Here is a 22,220-nt window from a genome sequence, read left to right on the forward strand (position 1 = left end):
GTTAAATAACTTCAAGGATCAAATTAAAAATATTTCTATCGATTTTTCTACCGTACCTTCCCTATAGACCTCTAACCTGTATAAAATATAGAGATTATTTATGGTATAATTGATTTTGGTCCAATTGCTAAATGTTTTTTCTTTACAGGTATGCGTATCCTGGTAATGCTCCTCTTGGACACATTGCCTATGTTGGGCAACGTTCTACTCCTTTGTTTTTTCGTGTTCTTCATATTTGGTATAGTCGGTGTCCAGTTGTGGGAGGGTATCCTCAGGCAAAGATGTGAACTTGTTTTACCAACAAACGTGCTTCGGCCCAAGTATGTCACTTTGATTATTTGCATGACCGATAACTTTATTAAACGAAGTATTATTATGACGATATTATAATTCAAAGTACGATTTTTTGTGTCCGATAAATAATTTACTATTCGAATATTCTTAGCTCCAGTAAACCGAAGGAGAATTGCAGTAGTATAAGTAACTGGCAATGGAAATGAAGTTTTTATTTTATACCATTTGCTCTCGATCGCCTTAGAAGCACGTCCCATTGCTAACGTTGACTGCATGCAATATTTAATGCTTACGTAACGGGCACTGGGCTGAATTTCATATAAATCATTAACTTTAACACAATGCACGATGAGGCTTACATTTAACACTTAAATATTGCATTCCGTCAATTTACATGAAATACAATTGTTACACTCGCATGATTCATAATGCGAAAGTTGATTCTAGAGTTATCCTGCATAACCTACACATGGATTTAACTCATTTTAAACAGTAAACAATGGCCGATTTTGATATTCATTAGATAAAACATCCTAAACGCAGTCATACATGCATATTTTTGTTAGAATTCTGGTTTGTTTTATCATGATATATGTGTGATGAATGAGAAACTGGCCATTAATTTGGAAAATGTTTTATAGCAGTTAAAAATATGTGTCCATAAATACGCCAGTAGCAAGTGGGAGTTCTTTATGAGACGTGGAACATATTCTTGACTTAAATAATATAATAATTGAAAGTAGAATATCGTAGGAACATAACATCCGTCACCACATCATCAATTTGTGTTCCAGAGACCTGTCTGAATGGTACAGGGTGCGCGTCCGAGTCAACTCGTAAGAATTTCGGAAAATATGTGTTTCTTTTAAAAACGTTCAGATTTGTTGTATCGTGTACCTATACACATCTGCCGTCCAGATGTGCTTTTGTATCTGCTTCCCTCTCCAAACTGGCAGTTTTATTTTAACATTCTTTCACAACACTTACCTCATCTTTCATTTTAATTACTCAAGTACACGTAAAACTGCCAGTTTGAGAATATATGACAGTTGTTACTACAACACTTTTACTTTTTACCTTTTGTTGGACAGTATACACAAATACTTTGATATTTCCAATTATAAATATAAAAGAACCATACAAATGATATATACTGATATTTTTCATTGTCTTTACAAAAAGCAAGAGAAACAGCGCTTAAAGACGCAATTAGACAACAAGTTCAATTTCAGCATAAAGATCTACTAAAAAAGTCAATACTAAAAACTTTCACCCATTATAAGTATTTGATAATAATACATTTATACTTCTTATACTACTTATTTTACACATCCAATCTAACAATTACATTCTAAACAAATATCTGGAATGAAACCCACATAGCTTTAACCTCCACCAGTTAAAACGTTATATGTTGTGTCTCAAATAACGTATTGTTTATACTTAACGGAAACTTTTGGCTTTCATTAGTCGTTACTATTAAGTCCATAAGTCTAATGTCTAAAGTTCGCTCCAACTGCCATTAACGAGAATCGACTGTTACCTTAATCATTACGACCCAATGTTCACTTTCACCTGGTTCTCCAAATAATCCTTAATCGCCAATTACATTGAAATCCGTTACTAATTATTCTTACCTTTATCCTTCCCCTTCGCTTTCATTGTCTGCATGACCTTTCAGTATGCCATTGAACGTTTCAATAATCGCATGATTTATTATAACGCTTGAATTAGCATAATTGGGTCTCAGTGTATGGCTTTTATTTGATTCATGGATATCACATCGCTTTTGTAAAGCACATTAATTCCTTATAGAAATTTATATTTTATGTGTCGTCTTTCATCATATATCAAAAATATGTCAAACTAAAACCACCACCTTAATGATTACATAATTAATTCTATCGAGAATTGTTATGAAAGTAAAAGCCAGTAAAGGTATTACGCGGCAAGTAGCTATATTCTCTAAACTCCTATTTTGTAATAATCGTTCGATTTCTCTCACAGCATATCCTTCTACTACGAGTTCTCGAAGGAACTAGATTACATCTGCACAACGCCGGCAGACAGCGGGATGCATCAATGTGGAAACTTCCCCCCATACCGATACGGGCCTGTTGTGTGTAACGAGACGGCAAGACCATTCTCTTACAACACTCCCACAAATAATTCATGCGTGAACTGGAATCAATATTACACAAACTGTACCCAACGAGGATCGAATCCATTCCAAGGCACGATTTCCTTCGACAATATCGGTCTCGCCTGGGTCGCAATATTTTTGGTAAGTTTTTGCTAAAGGAAAGTTGTAAAAAGTGAAATTTATTGGTAATCGGATTTATCGCCTTTTTAGGTTATATCTCTGGAAGGTTGGACGGATATCATGTATTATGTACAGGACGCACATAGCTTTTGGGATTGGATTTATTTTGTGTTGCTGATAGTTGTGAGTATATTTCTTGGCTGAAAGTTGTTAAAATTGTTATTATTGACATTTTGACATGAAAAAAATCGAATAATTTAGCAACTATGTATATACGTTCTTACTATATAATCATAGGTCTACAAACATGTTTCTTGTAATTGTAACTTACACCAATTATGTATAAACGAAAATCGAATTTCAGATTGGATCATTTTTCATGATCAATCTTTGCCTTGTCGTAATCGCGACACAGTTCAGTGAGACGAAGAAACGTGAAATGGAAAGAATGCGAGTTGAACGAGCTCGGTTCACGTCGTCATCTACTTTGGCGTCGTCTACAAATAACAGTGAACCAGCCACCTGTTATGCAGAAATTGTTAAATACGTAGCCCATTTGTGGAGAAGATTTAAACGGAGAATGGCGAAGAAAATAAGGTGAGGTTTGAAATAATTTTATTTCATTTCTTCCAAAATTTATAAGCCTTATTTAGTAGCTTTTCTAAACCTGAATTAATATTTCCACTTCTGTTTTGTTCTTACAACTCTAAAGGAATATTGTAATTTAAAAAATTATTAGCAGACAATACGCTAAAATGTAATGTATAAAATGTGTGCAATATGCGGACAGCACGCAAAAACTTTTATATCATTTTCACAGATGCGCTCGTCGCACGCTTATTACAAATTTTAGTCCGTACGTAACTTTACGACTGTAGACATCTACCCTTCAAAGTTTAAACATAGCGTTAAGCAATATACGTATTTCACATTATAACACAGCACTAAGAACATGAGCATTTAATAAGCTTTCCCAACAACCGTTTATTTTTCTATAAAGCTATAGCAATTGAATATTAAAATATATATAATATTTAAATAGTAAGTTTATAACTTTGTATTAGATGTTTACATTCCGTTAATGAATAGCACTGTGAAAGTTTAGCGAATTGTATTATTTTAGAGTATACCGATATCAACGAGCACAACTCCGTTGGCGCACAAGCCGAGAAACTTTGCAGTTGCCAGCTAATCGACCGAAACAACACCACCCGCGCTGTCCTAAACTACATCCACAGGTAGTTTGTGTAAATTGTTTTCTTTAAGCTACCCATGTTTAGCAGTAGTAGTAAGCTGTCTTGCAGTCTCCAGCAGGCATTTACCTATTTCTTTGTCACCTTTTCATTTGGTTTTAAGTATCTGTTGGGCCTTGGTAAGGCCATGAGACATGTGGCAGTAATGCAAACATAATTCATTTATAAATATAGAGTTCAATACTCGACGAACTATAAATTTCCTAATTAAATTAAAGGGCTGAACAACTGTTTAGAACGACTAAGGAAAAATGAGTACAAATAAATAAACATACTCTGAGTGTTACAGAATCATCATCATCCTATATGAGACGCTAGTCTACGTGAACAGAGTATGTAATAATACTAAATTAAATGTGAACAGGGTAATGGAAAAAATACGGAGGACGTAGAGGAGCCACTAAGTAGACCCAGCCTGTTGCGCGTTCCCTCGCTCTCCGCAGCCGATCTTGAGGTAATAAACGAAATAATTTCGTTTATATCACCTGTGCGATAAACGGATCTGTGTGTTAAAACAGTGGTTGTATTTGAGATTTATCTTTGACTATACAATGTTCCATCCTTAGACGAGTATTAATAAATAAATGTTATACATCTACAGATAAATACTAACCAAATTTCATATTGCTTCTTCTGAAATTAATCATGTGGAGATATTTTTTTTAATTCTGTGTTACCACATAACGTGACTTTTTAATAGTGATTATGGTCTCTTTAAAGAGATTTGGATTTGGAATGTATATTGAAATAAATTGACAACGAATTTCAATTAATTTAGAATGCATCCAATCTCTCGCTACTATCGCCGCCTTCGCTCGCCCGACGCCGGTCTTCAGTGATGTTTAGCGATACTGTTCTACTTCATGCTCCGAACGCACCCCATTTGGCTCACCCCAATAATCTGTGCTCCTCGGAGAAAATGACGCAAACCGGTACGTATACTTAAACAATTATCTAAATTCAAAACTGTTTTGACCTTATTTTGTCTTCCTTAATCTTGAGAATTTCATTTCCTATGTTAATAATGAGTACAATTTTATAGATTCATTGAGTCAACGTGACTGGCTTAAGAGCCAAAGTGGTAAGTCTAGAGAGAGTAGATCTAGACGGGCATGAATGTCTTTTCCTTAACCGTGTCTTTTTCCTTTCTTTCTTTTTCATTTCCAAAACTATGCCGGATCATAATGAAAACGTATGGCGTTGACTCATTAAAGCGTTTTATAAAACAATCATTTAAAGATTATACAAAAAATCCTCGTGTTTTACAATGTAAATTAATAGATGTTAGAAATAGAAACGAAAATATGTAATACGATTAGATATGCATATGAAAATAGTAGCATTGCACTGTAGCGACAATTATTTGTGGGGCGTAGAATTCGACCTGCCGGCAGAGTCGGCCGAAGAGAGAGCAGCTGCCGGTGGAACTATGTCTTGTCAGGAGCTTCTGGCTCTCTCTGGAGCTCTATCCGCTGCTCTACCTACGGGACAGGTGGCTTTGGACTCCTTCTTTGAAGAACTTACCAAGGGCATCAGTAAACGAGCTGGTGATGAGAAGTCAGACACAAGGGTAAAACATTTGATATAGTATTTATGTACTTGTTGTATCACTGATTCTTATAATATTCTGATAATCTTCACTTGTAAGTGTTGCAGGTGTCCATGGCCGATGGTAGGCAACTAGTTTTAAGTGACCTACCTGTAAAAAACATAATAATAAAAATGTATTAGTTAGGGACATTACTTTGTGGACTTCTTACAGATCGTGGAAATTGAAGACTTTTCTTGTTGCGCTGACCTAATAGCAGCAGACGCCGCAGCCAAAGAAACAAAAAAGAATCGATTTACAAAAGCTTGCTCCCGTCTCTGGAAACGTTTCAATAAATTCCTATCGCTACTAAGGAAGCACATTAAAGCGATTGTCAACCACAAATACTTTCAGCAGGGTATTTAACATAAAGATATTTTAATGAAATAATATATGTATCACTACAAGGATTTTAATTATTAAATCTAAAAATTTCAGGTATCCTCCTAGCAATTCTTATAAACACTTTGTCGATGGGAATAGAGTATCACAATCAACCAGAAGAACTGACAGTCATCGTGGAAATCAGTAACGTGGTGTTTTCAGCAATATTCGCTGTTGAAATGATTCTTAAAATAATATCAGAAGGTCCTTTCAAATACATTTCGAATGGGTTCAACGTGTTTGACGGTGTCATAGTAATATTGAGGTATTGTTCTTAGAGGTCATTCATTTTTTACTATTTTGTTTTCATTTTTAACTCCCTTTAATTTGTGCAGCGCATTTGAGCTTACACAAAGTGTGGGACATGAGCAAGACTTAGCAGGAAGTTCAGGGCTATCAGTGTTGCGTACATTTCGATTACTTAGAATATTGAAACTAGTCCGTTTTATGCCAAATTTAAGAAGACAACTCTTCGTCATGCTGAGAACAATGGATAATGTCGCTGTGTTTTTCTCGTTACTAGTTCTATTTATCTTCATATTCAGGTAAATATTAACAGCCTTTAAGGCTTCCATTTTATTAATGGGGATTTAAAGGAGCAATTTATAAAATTAATATAAGCAAACGATAAAATAAAATGCATGATATAAATACCAATAATAAAACAAAAACTTCATTTTAATATTGAATTTTAAAAATCTTATTAAATTACATAAAACTGCTGCTATATTAGTATTTTCAACTCTTAAGGGGAATCTTCTACTCCGCCTTCAAATCACTCAGAACTATCTAAAATATCCGGACTTTGTATCTATATTTACGTATCAACAATATCTTCAAAAATTTCGACATCCAATCACAGCTTTGTCTCCTTATATTAAATATCATTTATCCCTGTAGTTACTACTTGCTTCAGTAGAATAAAGCAGATGGTTAAACCGATCGCTTTACAGCCAATTCATTCTTTCATAGCAAACGAAGATTTATATGGATCCAAACATAAAATGAAATTTTCTACTTAACTGTTACACCCGCATCCTTTAACCTGTGCACTATTTAACTGTGAGTGATTTCACCTATTTCTTTCTATCCTGTGTTTATATCTCCTAGTTAAACATGTCTACTAAACACTACTATTCACACTATTTACAATATTCTCTTCAATTTATTATAATTTAGTTCTACTCACGCTTTAACGCTTTATCTACGCTAGTTTTATTTTCACTATCACTAATCATTTTAGATATAATTATTTCGTTTCTTTCTGTTTACTGTATCAAAAGAAATTAAGTAACCGTTCCTTTATCTAATGGTATATTGCGTGATAACGTTCAGCATCCTCGGTATGAACCTCTTCGGGTGCAAATTCTGCAAGAAAGATGAAGATGGCGATCTTGATTGCGACAGAAAAAACTTTGATACTCTCTTGTGGGCCTTTGTCACGGTATTTCAGGTATTGAACATTTTGAATTAAAGATCCTAATAAACAATTCAAAAACAGACAGAACTTGCAATATACTTAACGCTTACCTTCGGGTCGGTCAGCAGTCCACACTCACGACAGACCTTCCTTTTAACCATGAATTGTCATGTGATGGCTAATCTACTAACCACGCGAGTACACAATCTATCCACTATGCTGCAAGAATAATTATCTAATTCTTTTTGAATGTATACGTATCCTATCACAAACTTATACCCTTGCACCATAGTGACAGGCGTTCCGTCGCATAACAGCTAGCATAGTGTCGCATAGAAAACAAATAGCAAAACATTTATTACGAATTGCTCCAACATCATCTAGTATCACAATCATATAACGAGGTATCGTTCAGTAATCCCATACACGTTGACGAGCACATAATATATTAGGTAGCTTGGTTGAGTAGTAGGGTAGAGTGAGGTCGATCGAACCGAGTCGCGGATAATACCTTTGTCAGGTCTTCTATGGCCACTATTACAACTGTACTCAGGTTTACCAATTTTATCTGTCACTTCGCATGCTGCTTCTATTATTTTACGTCTATTTAAAATAATCTTATAAAATTAAATCTTGAAATAGCATCACTTCGCATGTTTTTATTTTAAGACAATTTTGTTTCCGAAATTTCTCCTGCATACTTGCCTATTTCAAAATTCCTTTGATTTCCCACCTTATTTGAAGCCCTTAAAATTATTTAAATTTTTATCTGCATTACGTTAAACTCACGAATGCAATTTGAATGGCAAATCACTATGACTGAATTTAAAGAATGAACTCTGCACTTTCTTTTCTATACTTTTATGGCATCTATCGTTTTATTTAATGAGGCAGTATATAAATATGAATGTTAATATTAATATTTTATTGGGGAAGTTGCACAGAATAACATTGTAATAATTACGTTTTTAACAATATTTCATAGGTATTAACTATACTGTTGGTAGTCAATTTTAGCGAGGGTAACACGCTTAAAAATATTTTAATCTAAAACCGAGAAAAGAAATGTTCTGAAGTTTTTATGTAAGAGTGTTACCATCGTGTACACAAAAACATCATAAGTACGGTTCGGTCGCGGCGTTTGCGCCTAGCATTTTGTTTTTCTTTCATTTTCTCATCGGGCTCACCATGCAGTATTCTGGGCATGTACTTGTTCGGTGGTAAGTTTTGCAAGTTCAACGAAGACAATGGCACCGAGAGGGATTGTACTTGCCCTGAGATCATATCGAATCATCCCAAATGTGAATGTGACAGAAAACATTTTAATAACATCTTATGGGCTACGGTCACTGTCTTTCAGGTAAGCTTTGAAAGACCGGTAGACAGTTACACTGTTGATTTATTTGCGACCCCTTTCGATTTACATAGTTAGATGCGTGTTTCTCGTAAACTTTTACTAAAATATTTAATTTAATTTCATCAAGAATGCGATAAGACACGAGAAACTCGGATTGGTTGATGTATTATGTTTGTAATTAGACTGTTAGTAAATAGAAACATTTAGTGAGGAACGCTTTGTAGTTAGTGCATCTTGCTTCGTAAATTGTAAATTAGGTAATGCCCCCTTTTACTTGTGTACTCCAACCGCCGTCTGTGTTACGTTTCAAACTATGTGATTTTAACACTAACACTGGCAAACTTGATAACACGAACACGCTCAGTACTAACAATGATTTTATTTTTATAATTTTTATTTGGTTAATCGTTTTAATACTTTACAATTTATACAACAATGAGGCACGACTTGAACACAATGTGACGACAGCACACCTCGCTTATTATTTATTGAAATTTTAATATTTTTTGGATAAATGTTGTGGTAGAATAAAGGGCAAATTGAACAAATTGTAATCCCCCTCTGCGATATTTACAGGTGTTGACACAAGAAGATTGGAACGTTGTTTTATTTAATGGAATGGAAAAAACAAGCCACTGGGCCGCGTTATACTTTGTCGCATTAATGACATTCGGCAATTATGTATTGTTTAACTTACTTGTTGCTATTTTGGTAGAAGGGTTTAGTTCAGAGGTATGTGTTGGTATTTATTTTTCATAAATATAAAATATCACATTAAAATATTTTAACTTATAACTTTTAGAGAAATGAAAGACGGGAACGGGAACAACGGGAATTGGCAAAATCGAAATTATCAAGCGAATGTTTCTCCGACAACAACGAATTACAATACAATGATTCAAACTCCGGAGAGAACTCGAGCGACAGTTTTTCTCAGGTGAATTATTAAATTTATATAACATCAATCATATAAAAAACTCCTCTATTTTTATTTTATTTGCAATAATAACTGCTTATTTTTAATAATAGAATGAAATTAAAAACTTCTGGAAATCTGCGGATGATATTCGAAAAGCCAAAGATGACCCGAATAATAAAGAAAAAGTAATGAAATCAAAAAAAAGAAAACCAAAACCCGCAACGCATAATCCAACGTTATGTAAAGATTGTGCCCACTCCAACAAATGCAATATACAAAAGGTTTGAAATGATTTATAAAATCTTATGAAAACGAACATGATAACTGGTTATATTCATTGTTATTATTAGTATATATGTCGTCTGCTTATGTGTAATCTACTTAATATTGTATATTCTACTTGTCTACAGTTCTGCTGTCATGTTTATATTTAATTATATTTTCTGATTTCTGAATTTCTGAAACTAGGTTTCTGTCTGTGAAGCTTCTAAGATACATCATATAAATAATAAATACCATTTGTTTTTTATTATTTTTGTTTATATTAAAGGCATATATCTGTTTGTTTCTTCTTAATAAATAAATAGCAAAATTATGTGTTAATAGTTTTATAAATTTTAAACTTTTAAAAAGTATCTAAAAAGTATTTTAAATTCGATTTCAAATAGTAAACCAGACGTTGTCAATTAGTAACGTAGCTTTTAATTTATTATCAAGATGAATCATACAATTCGAGTTTATTTAAAAATTTCAGGAATCTAAATTGCTAGCGTCAAGTTCAATTAACGAACACAGCAACAGCACAGTTGTGCCTATGATCACTCACACAGCCGCGACACCTCAAGACTCGCCGTCCACTACTTTAGAGCCTGGAGCATCATTCAAAGATTTCAACGTAGCTCTTAGCTTGGAGAGATCATCAATGTTATCTAGTTTGGATTCAATCGACCGAACTTCCGTAAGTTTTAGTTCTAATATGATAACTCACATACATTTGAATAACACGAGAATCCTAAAAACCACATTTGACAGCTCATTGGGGCTTTAGTACGTCTTTCTATTGCTCTTTAGAATTACTGTCCCAGGTTCTCGAAATATGAAAATTTGTCGTTTGGACATGTGAACTGTCGACGATTCGAGTGATTTTGAGCAATCGTGGGCAGCAAGACTATCTCTAAGTTTTATTGAAATGTGTAGTACTCGCATAAAGACAATGTTATATTCTAAAAAATATCACTTATTTTATAGAAATGTATTAAAAAATGGATGTTTAAATTTTTATTACATTTAGTTGGACTTTTTTTTGGCATCACTAGAGTTTTTTTAATATATTTCAAACGAACCAATCTTACGTTACGACTACTCAATATAAGTAAAGACATGTATTGTAATGTGTAAAATTATCATATATCCTTTATAAAATAATAAATAATGATCACATATATTCTTAATGGAAGTAACCTTCGAGATACGTATATAACATTGCCCTGCCCTTTTGACCCGTTTAAAAAAAATATATTTATTATTTTCTACGTATACTGTAAGCGAACGATATTTAATAACGGCGTTCTATATTGTTACAGTGTACCAGTATACCAGGTTTACTAAAGCCTCCAAATAGTTATACCCTAACCCTACATTCCGCAGCAGCCGCTTTAGGTGCCGAAAAGGCCAGACTCCCTATCTCTTTAGCCCCTCCACCTCTCACCCTAGCACTACCGCCATCCAGAGCCACTTCGCCTGGTACTCCAACAACACCAAGGTCGCTCCCTTCACCGATGATACCGGAGAAGAACCTGCAAGTTACAATAGCTAAAGAGGGTAACTGCCTCAATGTTAGCGATAAATCCAGCTTGCTGAATTCACAAAGGTAGGATAAAGGTTTTTTTTAACTTTTAAAGTCAAAATACAATATAATAATACAAATAATGTACGTTACAATTTATATATTTTTAATTTAAAGTCAAATTAGATCAGCCTTCTGTGCCTGACACACTTTACCATGCCTTTATTTATGCACTGGTGGTGCATAAATAATGGCTGGTGTGGCCATAGGTTACGCAGACTCAGAATGATCCTCATGGAATGTACCTATTTCTGTAACTAGTTTCTAAAAGATTAATGTAATATTATTAAAATGTATACCTACATATATATTAAAGTCTCAACATAAAAATTTAAAAAAATATTCTATTCGAAATCGCCATCTTTGGCTTTTAAACAGGCCTTTAATCTGTTTGGCCACGAATCTATGGTTATACACTGTTTCCATAAATAAATATTTTTTAGAAGTATTACCATAACAACCCCAACTGGAGAAGATAAATGTAGGGTACAGCGTGGATACAGTTGGAGGTTGTCCAGGCCAAGTTTAAGAAAGAAGAAACCAAGAACGGGCTCAGACTCTGACGCTGTTGTACTGAACAATGGACGAGATCACATTGCTTGCAATGGTATTATTATCTTTATATATTATTCTAGTCAATTATTAGAACATTAGAAACTGGTATTGTTTTAAGTGACATGTTAATTGGTCTCTCTCACTCTAAAAATACATATTACATTCCACTTGCAATCTTCTCTTTTATACATACTAATATAAGTAATATTCCAGGTTCAAGTCTACGAAGAAATGACATTCTGCTTTCATCGTCTATTGTCATAAAGAATGATACGCAGTCTGAGATGCCTTATAGAACTCGAGGCCAGCTCCCAGTGCGAGTCTTGGCTCCACCAGCAAGAAGAGTTTCCGCCCATGCAACACCAATACTACCTGACGTAAGTGTAAGGTTTATTTGTGTTTGTTCGACGTATTTATGGCGCAGCAGAGTTATCGACCTTCTATTCTAAATATTGAACCCACAATAGTATAAAGAAATAAGTTAAAAACAGTCTAGATAATATTCCGATACTACTAGGCTGTAAATAAACCTTTTATATATTTTCGTTAAAACCAATTACTGTTTTAATTGAAACTTCACTCTGGCTATTTTTTATTATCACGTGAAACATTTATATTTCCTCATATATACGTATGTAGTGTCAATATTTTAAAAGGTTATAACAATTTATATAATATCTTATATATTTCTTAGGTATCGTGGAAAGCTCCAGAGGCGGGTTTTTCGTCGGATTCAACTGTTCGATTAGATGCCAAAGCACCTCCCCACAGACTGTCTTTAACTAATGACCTTTTGACAGGTAATTCATTTAACTATGAAACTGTAATCTATTGCTTAGGCCGCACAGCGGGTAAACGTCTCTCCTTCCAGTGAGTTTGTATAAGAAAAATTTTACATGGCGGTTTTGACCTGTAAAGATATGAATGTAAGATTTACTGTGTGGGCCTGGTTATCCGGAAGCTATATCCAGGATGCTCCCTTCCCTCTGTGAAATAATATGCGCTGGTTTGGCTGTCGCGTGTCAGTATAATAAAAAAAGAAATCCAATAATCGATAAGACTAAAACTAGCACTTACCATCAACGGTGGCGTATCTCACTAAAACACTGGATACTTCAATGATGAATCATAAAAAAAGTAAATGTTATACGGTAGCGGTAAATATTTAGTGCGCACGCGACAGCGGTTAAAATTTAACTCCCTTGCGCCATTACACCGGGACCACCACCACCACCACCTACCATCTCCGGTTCGTGTGTCAAAGTCAAATCGACAATTGTCATCCTTCTTTGATTGACACCGATTTAGCGCGAACATATACCATTTAATAAGATAGTTTTAGAACAAAATTACATACTGTTTTGCTCTTTCTTCGTCTGCGACTGGCAGATTCAAGGTTTAAATAATTTGGTATATAATCACCTCAAGCGGTTTTATGCGTTTAGTTTAACCGAACGCGGGAAAAGTTTATTGTACCGCCTAAGCGTAAGATCAAAGAGCTAGCCTAGAAATCCCTTGTGCCGTAACCATCCATCTAAAGTGAGTAATCGGAGCTTTGCGACCAAACCAACAGGCTCCATGGAGTAACTTCAGCTTAGCAAGTGACAAATTGTTGGTATACATATATATACAAAATTCACATTTGTGTTGACATTTATACTCTATTCCAAACTTCCTAGTATAAGTACTTGGTATATGTGATGTTTATCTATGGCATATTAAACCTTTTCCTTATCTGTGGCCGCGCCCGCTTTGCGCGGCATTACACGTTTTATTGCTTTTAAAACACTCCCTCAACATGTTTTAACAACCCCTTATTATGCAACAGTATCAAAAACTACCATATAGAGTTTTGTATAAATAACCCACGCTAACATATCAATTAAAAGTTAAAATATCGATTTTAGTAACAACAGTGTCGGAGGTGAAAGCGAGTAATTTAATACCAAGCGGTCAACAGCAATTACCGTCCCGAGCCCTTAACGAAGCATTGCCCAGAGCAAATAACCAACCTTTGCCATTAATTAAACAAATTAATGAAGAGGTAAGTGAAAACTATTATTTGTTCCTTACATATAATCTATTCATTGCTGACCGTGACTGCACCCGCCAGTAATCTCTAGTGCCTAAATTATTTTCGTGAAATCCTTGTTAAGTATTATTTTCTTTCTAATTTCAAGTGAAGTTCATGTGCTATATTATAAATTATATACATTGTGCATTACTGGAATGATTATTTTTTCTTAATTCCTTTAACAAACGTACTATATATGGAAATGCACTCTCAAATGATTTAAAATTAACTATAACAAAGCTATTTTCGACAACTAAAACATTTTATGCAAAATAGTTTAACAAATATCTGTATATGTATATATAAAAAACATGAGTGTAACGTCACTCAAACGTCAAGGGTTGACGAGTTATTAGGAACAAATATCGGGAGGCAGCCAACATTTTCCTTTCCCTTACATTGTTTACTTTTAAACAATATATGACTTTATATGAAAAGTAAAATATATATATATATATATATATATATATATATATATATATATATATATATATATATATATTTGTATTCAGTTGAGGATAGCCGAAAGTACGATGTATGTTTAGTTTTAATGTATTATTAAACTGGAATCAGAATCAAGGTCAATCTACAATAAGGAAATATTACAAATAAACTCGTACACAAGGGTGTACGAGTTTCACTTACGAACTTAGGTTCACACGAACCTAAATTTCACTTTAAGTAAGCTACTGAAGAGACGATGATTGTCACGCTATCTCGACCTTTCGTGCGCTTTAAAAGAATGGAGAAACTTAAATGTCAGAAAACCGTTTAACCAATTTTCTGAACCGCTAGACAAATGACCGCTCACTAATGTTTTACTTACAACTCTTGTCTGTTACTTATTAACGACATAGTATGTTTTTTAACAAAAATCGTAATACATTAATCGAATTACAACTTTCTTATTTCGTAAACCTGGATTTATTACATTACTCGACATTTCGAGTAAATTTCAACAGTCAATCTCTAAAGACGAATGTCAAAAATGAAAATTAACAACCAACCAAACAAAAACGCAAGATTGAATAAGTATTTTATTTTTTGATCCTATCTCTTCTTACAGTTTTTAGCAAGAAGAAGTCTTCAAGTATCTCTTCCCTAACTTGTAAAGTTCCAGCTTGGTCAATAAAAAGTTTTTATAGAATTAGTGTTATATTCTCACAGGTTACGGTCTGGCGTAAATGGCTGACGTCATATAATGCCGTCCTGAAATTAGTAGCTTTGAATACATAAAGAAAGGCTTGACTGTAATCGTTATAGTACATAACAGCAGTGACAGTTAAATTGCCGGGTTTTATTCAACGGTGCTATAACGTGAAAACAATGTAATAGACTATTAGCAATTTTTTATTAATTTGAGAAAAAGAATAATAATAATCGTTTATTTGCCAAGATAGTGGTACAGTGGTTAGATCGATCAATTACAAATATCCGCAGAATCAGCCATATATAAATAGGCACGCAAATTTCATATAAATTTTTAGAATGTCTTATTAAGAATATAAAATAATGTCAAAGAAATATTATGTACAATCGGTGTCAAATCTATGGTCCAAATACTCGCCTACGCTATACAAGCCCTTTGCCTTTAAAATGTAATCATAATTATAATTTAATTGATGGAACAAATTACTATTTTCAATAGTAATCAAAAGTATGTAAAATAATTACATGTTTATTCATTCACATCTAATTGGATGACTTTGTTTTTTATTAAAGCTGTATACACGTTTCGCTACTCGGCTAATAAAATTGACTTTGTACTCAGGGTTCTCTTTTTAATGACTATAAATCATAATGCAACAAGCAAACATTTTTGCATATTAACTTAGGTTATTACACTATATCTGTGTCAACGCTTACTTTCGATTATAAATATTAAATAAATGAAATGAAAAAGCTTACAATGTTAAACAAAGAAATATTCTTGTTACTCCCACGATGCTACATAAAATTCGTTGTTAATACTTGAGAAAATATTTTCCAAGTTTAAATTACTTACAGGTGGCGATAAACAATGTCTGTATATTCTCATCGAGGTTTGACCGGAGCAGATTTAGATTTAAGGATCTTTTTCGCTTTATGGAGCCGACAGGGTGTCTTAAAGAAAAAGAGGATTATTCTCTTTACATATTTTCTCCGGGTAATTGGTAAGTGTTTCGTTTTTATACATAAGTTAATAATTTATAAGTATCACTTTATTTGACTGGCCTTTGTAATACTAGAAATAAAATAAGCGGTTCTTTATAAACTATAAATGAAATATGCAGATAACGTAGACGTAACAGTCGAACTAGGCCCTATTTTATTTATTCTACGTATAGACAATAAGTAGCCATGCATGCATGAATAGTGTACATACTTACTGTATTCATAGTAATGTGTCTGTACTAATAATAATTTTACTAATATAACACTACCTGACAAATATGATCCGTGCGATTCGTATATAATGCGTAAAGGAACACTTTTTAATTTTTTTTTTTTTAATATGGATTTTATTATTACTATATACGACAAGTACTTAGTTAGTTTACCCAACTTTGAATTTACTCTTATTGTACGTAAACGGTCTAAAATTACACGTAACACACAATATTGTAGGAATTTCAATTAACAGAGATTGCGGATTCTGAGAGGTAGCAATAACCTCTTAGAATTCCTTTAATCCTTATTAGTCCCTTTCATAATTTGTCAATAACACGAAACTGCTTTACCCTCCTCATAACCTTGAGAGGCAATAAATTGTTTACTTTAGATGTCCTTATTTGTATGAGTTTTGGTAAACAAATTGTATAGATCTGTGATAATAACCGCCATTTGTGTCACAAGCGTGTAGGCGAATAGATTTGTAGCCGAATCAAAATGAATTTGTTAATATTACTATATTTTTTTTAGAACCAATTCTATTATTATTTTTTATAAGAAAACTTTTTAGAGATTTTATTTGAAATGGCCCAAAGAACGTAATTTGTTTTCATCATACGAGTTGTACATATAATATGAGTAAAAAATGTAGTAAGATGTAAATATCTGCAATCGGTGTCAGTCTCATTTTGGTTAGGTAAAAAGTTTAGCCAAGGGAGTTGAACTTTTCTAATATAAAAAGATCATCCCAAACGTAATAAAAATAAAATATGCCTGTAGGTTTTAGATCTAAATATTTGATCTTCGTTTAGCAAAGAACAAAAACATATTAAATTAATAACTAACAAATTATGTGGTCCCTCGGCGAGATGTTGGTTTTCCTCGAATTCGATCCTATCAAATTAACGCTTTGCTTTTATTTCAAAATCGTTATTCAGGATAAGAAGATTTTGCACATGGATGGTAACCCGAAGTTGGTTTGACAATATAGTGCTATTATTCATTGCCCTTAATTGCATCACACTTGCCATGGAGCGACCGAATATACCACCAGACTCTAAGGAGAGAGCTTTTTTATCGAGTGCTAATTATGTCTTCACTGTGGTCTTTGCCGTTGAGATGTTCATAAAGGCAAGTTTCTTTTACTTACATTACTTGAAAGTGCATCAAATAAAGAATATTGTGGACCACATTTTGTGGGATCTAAAACTCGCTACTGGCAGCGAAAACCGTGAATTCTCATGGAATAGAAATAAAAAGATTTGTTTCAAACATTTTGAAAACAGTCATTTTAATTATATTATTAATTGACGACAAATATGTCTTGACATTTATGATTTCACGATAATTTAATTACTCTAGAATCGATATATTATATTGTAATCTGATGTAGGTTGTGGCATCTGGAATGTTTTACGGCTCTGAGGCATACTTCACCTCGGGGTGGAATATTATGGATGGCTCATTAGTCATCATATCTATTATCGATTTACTTATGTCTCTAGTATCAGAATCGAGCCCAAGGATATTTGGAATATTACGAGTAAGTAAATGTGGGATCTTATCGCTTATAGTCTGGTACCTAAAATGTTATTGGATAAGTTCTAGATTTTATAGGTATTCCTGACTTTCTATAACTTTCCTGACTTTTAAGATGACAAGATACCAATCACAAGCAGATCACTACACGCAAAAGTGTTTGTTATAGTTTATTCATCTTAAATACATTTTCTACAATTTAAAAGAAAAGAGTCTATTTTTAATTTGGCAATGCCTTGCTTTCAATAGACATAAAGTGTGAGTTAGTCGAGAAATAAGCACTAAGATATATAACCGATAATATAACCCTATCTTTAACTTTTAAAGCGATAAAATTAGTTTTGTTTGACCTTTTAATTTTACAGGTCTTCAGGTTGTTAAGATCGTTACGACCTTTGAGAGTGATCAATAGAGCTCCCGGATTAAAACTGGTTGTTCAAACGTTATTATCATCATTACGACCTATCGGAAATATCGTGTTAATATGTTGTACATTCTTCATTATATTTGGCATTCTCGGAGTTCAGGTAAACATTATTGATTTTCATTCGACGTTTTGTATATCAAATAATTCATCGTGAAACGTTCGCCACTGTTTTTTTAATGTAGATATTCAACAATAAAATAATATCTATTAGTATTATATAAAAATATAAGTGTAAGTTTTAATTTATTTAGGTGTCTCCCCGACGCTTGTGGTGCGGCATCTTATTATATTCACATGATTTGGATACTTATCTAGTCTTCTCTTGTTAGGGAAACTCGCGAGAAGACTGACGTAATTTCTTCTCCTTCTCCTTCTCAAATAAAAAATAACGTATGTGTACTTATGTACCCGCGTTAGAATTTATACTTCTTTGGCGTCTCAAGATAAATCTTCTTTCTTCTTCTTCTTTCTTCAGATCTTTATCTTTAGGTTTATTAGTAGAAAAAACGACACTAACAATAGAAAAAAAATACTCTCATCGTTTTCCCTAACGCGCCAAAAGAAATATAACTTAAAATTTTATTAAGAACATCGTAATAATTTTATATGAGACCACTACTAACTATATAATAATAATACAATTGTTATTATATATATTATTCTATTTTAATAGGCTTCTATCACTATCGGCTACGTTTCATTAGGTTCTTAGCGATAATCCTCTTTCCTTTTAGCTGTTCAAAGGGGCGTTCTTCTATTGTGAAGGCGCCAACATCAAGACTGTAAAGAACAAATCCGATTGTCTGGCAATAGAGGGGAACGTGTGGGTGAACAGGAAATACAATTTCGATGATCTCGGGAAGGCTTTGATGTCGTTGTTCGTTCTCAGCTCGAGAGATGGTTGGGTCAATATCATGTATACAGGGCTTGATGCGGTCGGCGTTGATCAACAGGTTGGATGATATAGTCGTTAACCAATATTTATTGCTAAAAAAGTTTCTAGTTAAAAAGTTATTTTCTTATTTGAATAAAAAAATTGCTACATTTGTATTAAATTGTATCGAAAAATATATGTTTTATAGAAGAGTATTACCCACATAAAATGTATTGCATTTAATTGTGTACGCAGGGCACACTATAATCTTATTTTATCAACAGCCAATAGTGAACTACTCAGAATGGCGCCTCCTTTACTTCATTGCTTTTATCCTACTAGTGGGATTCTTTGTTCTGAATATGTTTGTGGGAGTTGTGGTTGAGAACTTCCATCGATGTCGTGAAGAACAAGAGAAAGAGGAAAGAGTGAGAAGAGCAGCGAAAAGAGCTTTACAGATGGAGAAAAAGAGACGAAGTTAGTCAGTTTACTGTTTTAATTAACGTCTCTATAACGTACTTTATTAATTAATTATTACAAACCTAAAGTTTTAAATTTGAATACTGGTGAAAAGTAATAAAATACCGCTCTTAAATATTTATGCGAAATTCAAAATTCAATTTGTTTCCAGAGATGCATCAAAGGCCGTACTATTCCGACTATTCACAAACACGCCTGTTTGTGCACAATGTTGTTACTTCGAAATACTTTGATTTAGCCATTGCCGGAGTCATTGGTCTGAACGTTGTCACTATGGCAATAGAATATTACAGAATGCCACCCGCACTGCAGTACGCTTTAAAAATTTTCAACTACTTCTTCACTGCCGTATTCATACTCGAGGCGGTGATGAAACTCGTTGCACTCGGCTTCAAAATTTACCTCAAAGACAAGTGGAACCAACTGGATGTGATCATCGTTATACTATCCATTGTTGGTATTGTGTTAGAAGAGCTAGAGACTAATATAATACCCATAAATCCAACAATTATGAGAGTTATGCGTGTTCTTCGGATTGCAAGGGTATTGAAGCTATTGAAGATGGCGAAAGGCATACGAGCATTGCTGGACACAGTAATGCAAGCTCTTCCTCAAGTTGGGAATTTGGGATTATTATTTTTTCTACTCTTTTTTATTTTTGCGGCTTTAGGCGTGGAACTGTTTGGCCGTTTAGAATGCTCAGATGAAATTCCCTGCCAAGGTAATATTTTTTACTATTAATCCCTCTAACTTTGGCTGAACTTTTAAATAATTTGCTTAGCATAAAGTGGGCCTAAAATTAATAATAAATAACAAATATGATTCACAATTACTGTACTATTATTTTTAGGTCTCGGTGAACATGCCCACTTCGCTAATTTCGGAATGGCATTTCTAACGTTATTCCGGGTGGCGACCGGCGATAATTGGAACGGTATAATGAAAGACACACTGAGAGAAGACTGCGACAGTTCTGTTGACTGTGTACGAAATTGTTGCGTCTCTACTATTATCGCACCCATATTTTTTGTTGTTTTTGTATTGATGGCCCAGTTTGTCCTCGTCAACGTTGTTGTGGCTGTAAGTATTTAAAATATAACTTATAATATTTCGTTCGAACACGACTAAAGGTAATTATTTATAACTCTAACAGGTACTTATGAAACACCTAGAAGAATCTCACAAACAAATGGAAGATGAAATCGATATGGACGTTGAACTCGAGCGTGAACTGGAAAGAGAAGCAGATGATGAAGAAGACAGAGCTCTTTGCAGAGCACTTGAAGAATGTACAGCTCCCCCTCGGCCTTTAAATAAGGTACCTTCTTTGCCCGCTAATTTTACATACAGCGAACCAAAACATCAGATCATACCATCTCCACGCCGCCGAAAAACATTACATTCTCATCACGCTTTATTGCCAGTTGCTCTTCCACAAAGAAGAGCCTCACTATCTCCTCATGCCTTTAGCAGACGGCGACAGGAATCGACAACAGATGCTCCTGCTTTATATGAAGAAGATGCCCGATTCATAGATGCAGACGATGTGGATGAATTAGAGCCAGGAAGCCCACCAAGACGAGACTCTTTCGCCCAAAATCGTAGACAGCGAGTTGATAAGAGAAGTTCTCTACGGAGCGAGGAAGCCAGATTGCTTCGTCCAGCTCCAGTGTTACTTGCAGTTCCTTCTACCAGACAGAGCTTAAGAGATAAAACAAAGCGTAGGCCTTCCACAGAATCTGCGACGCCAAGTGAGGTGAGTCGCGCTTCATTTCGATCAAACACAGATAGGTCCGATCCTTCTATAACAGAGGAAGAAAAAATAAGAAATGTCATAGCGGAAAGAAGGAAAATAGACCCCACGCGACCAGAACCTGATGACATAGTGGAGTTATCAGAGCGCGGTTCCTAGTCCAGGCATGGCCGGCCGCAGCAACACCATGAAGTCTACATTTAAACCCACCCCATTGCCCGTGGACCCTCTTGCTCTTCCTGATCCTCTTCCTATTCAAGGATTTGCAGTAAAAGACTATAGAAGCTTGAACTCGGTTGCCTCAACTTGTTACGGAGATTTTGTGAAATGAACATTTACGAGTGGTTTTGTGAATAAGTGTTATGTCGTTTGGAATCATTTACACTCCCTTTTTACCTTTACCTTATCTAGTATATAAGTTTTCTACTTGCGGCCGGTTCAAGAACAGACTTTAATAAGTTTAAGTTGAATAAATGTATAATTAGGTAGATAGCTATTAGAACTAGTCAATTTGTGGTGGTGGTATATTTTCTATTGATGCTGGAGTTTGTTTGAAACTTTCTCTCGTTATTTAGTATGGTGCTTGTTGTTATTTTTTTCGTTAATTAATGTAAAGACATTAAATGAACCTCAACGAATCTGATGGTTTGTAATATGTTACGTATTAACTCTCAGTGTATTGAATGAATGTTTGTTAAACTTTCTTATATCTGTGTATTTTAGTTTGCATGTACTTAGTCAGGAGACTAAATTAATACAATATATGTGACGGGTTTCTGATCATTGAAATTATGATTTAAGTCAACGATTTGGATGAAGCCTAT

The 22,220-nt window shown here is 34.1% G+C and overlaps 1 protein-coding gene across 1 annotated transcript in view; it reads left to right on the forward strand.

Annotated features, from left to right (window-relative positions):
- The window catches only part of LOC123708665 (voltage-dependent T-type calcium channel subunit alpha-1G), a 98,741-nt gene extending 77,462 nt beyond the window's left edge, over positions 1-21,279 (forward strand). The window contains exons 7-37 of the mRNA XM_045659484.1: positions 149-320; positions 2,302-2,578; positions 2,648-2,740; positions 2,922-3,154; positions 3,681-3,795; positions 4,175-4,264; positions 4,589-4,742; positions 5,187-5,380; positions 5,573-5,756; positions 5,837-6,047; positions 6,118-6,327; positions 7,118-7,235; positions 9,136-9,291; positions 9,362-9,496; positions 9,589-9,759; positions 10,233-10,436; positions 11,062-11,348; positions 11,768-11,931; positions 12,093-12,256; positions 12,574-12,679; positions 13,787-13,923; positions 15,961-16,106; positions 17,262-17,454; positions 17,717-17,866; positions 18,228-18,389; positions 19,024-19,242; positions 19,448-19,640; positions 19,795-20,364; positions 20,494-20,723; positions 20,797-20,961; positions 21,117-21,279. Of these exons, the coding sequence (XP_045515440.1) occupies positions 149-320; positions 2,302-2,578; positions 2,648-2,740; positions 2,922-3,154; positions 3,681-3,795; positions 4,175-4,264; positions 4,589-4,742; positions 5,187-5,380; positions 5,573-5,756; positions 5,837-6,047; positions 6,118-6,327; positions 7,118-7,235; positions 9,136-9,291; positions 9,362-9,496; positions 9,589-9,759; positions 10,233-10,436; positions 11,062-11,348; positions 11,768-11,931; positions 12,093-12,256; positions 12,574-12,679; positions 13,787-13,923; positions 15,961-16,106; positions 17,262-17,454; positions 17,717-17,866; positions 18,228-18,389; positions 19,024-19,242; positions 19,448-19,640; positions 19,795-20,364; positions 20,494-20,723; positions 20,797-20,961; positions 21,117-21,158 (5,645 nt within the window). The 3' untranslated portion in view covers positions 21,159-21,279. The remainder of the gene's footprint in view (positions 1-148; positions 321-2,301; positions 2,579-2,647; positions 2,741-2,921; positions 3,155-3,680; positions 3,796-4,174; positions 4,265-4,588; positions 4,743-5,186; positions 5,381-5,572; positions 5,757-5,836; positions 6,048-6,117; positions 6,328-7,117; positions 7,236-9,135; positions 9,292-9,361; positions 9,497-9,588; positions 9,760-10,232; positions 10,437-11,061; positions 11,349-11,767; positions 11,932-12,092; positions 12,257-12,573; positions 12,680-13,786; positions 13,924-15,960; positions 16,107-17,261; positions 17,455-17,716; positions 17,867-18,227; positions 18,390-19,023; positions 19,243-19,447; positions 19,641-19,794; positions 20,365-20,493; positions 20,724-20,796; positions 20,962-21,116) is intronic.
- Positions 21,280-22,220: the final 941 nt, after the last annotated feature.

This window comes from Pieris brassicae, chromosome 4 (assembly GCF_905147105.1).
Source record: "Pieris brassicae chromosome 4, ilPieBrab1.1, whole genome shotgun sequence".
NCBI classification, from domain to species: Eukaryota; Metazoa; Arthropoda; class Insecta; order Lepidoptera; family Pieridae; genus Pieris; species Pieris brassicae.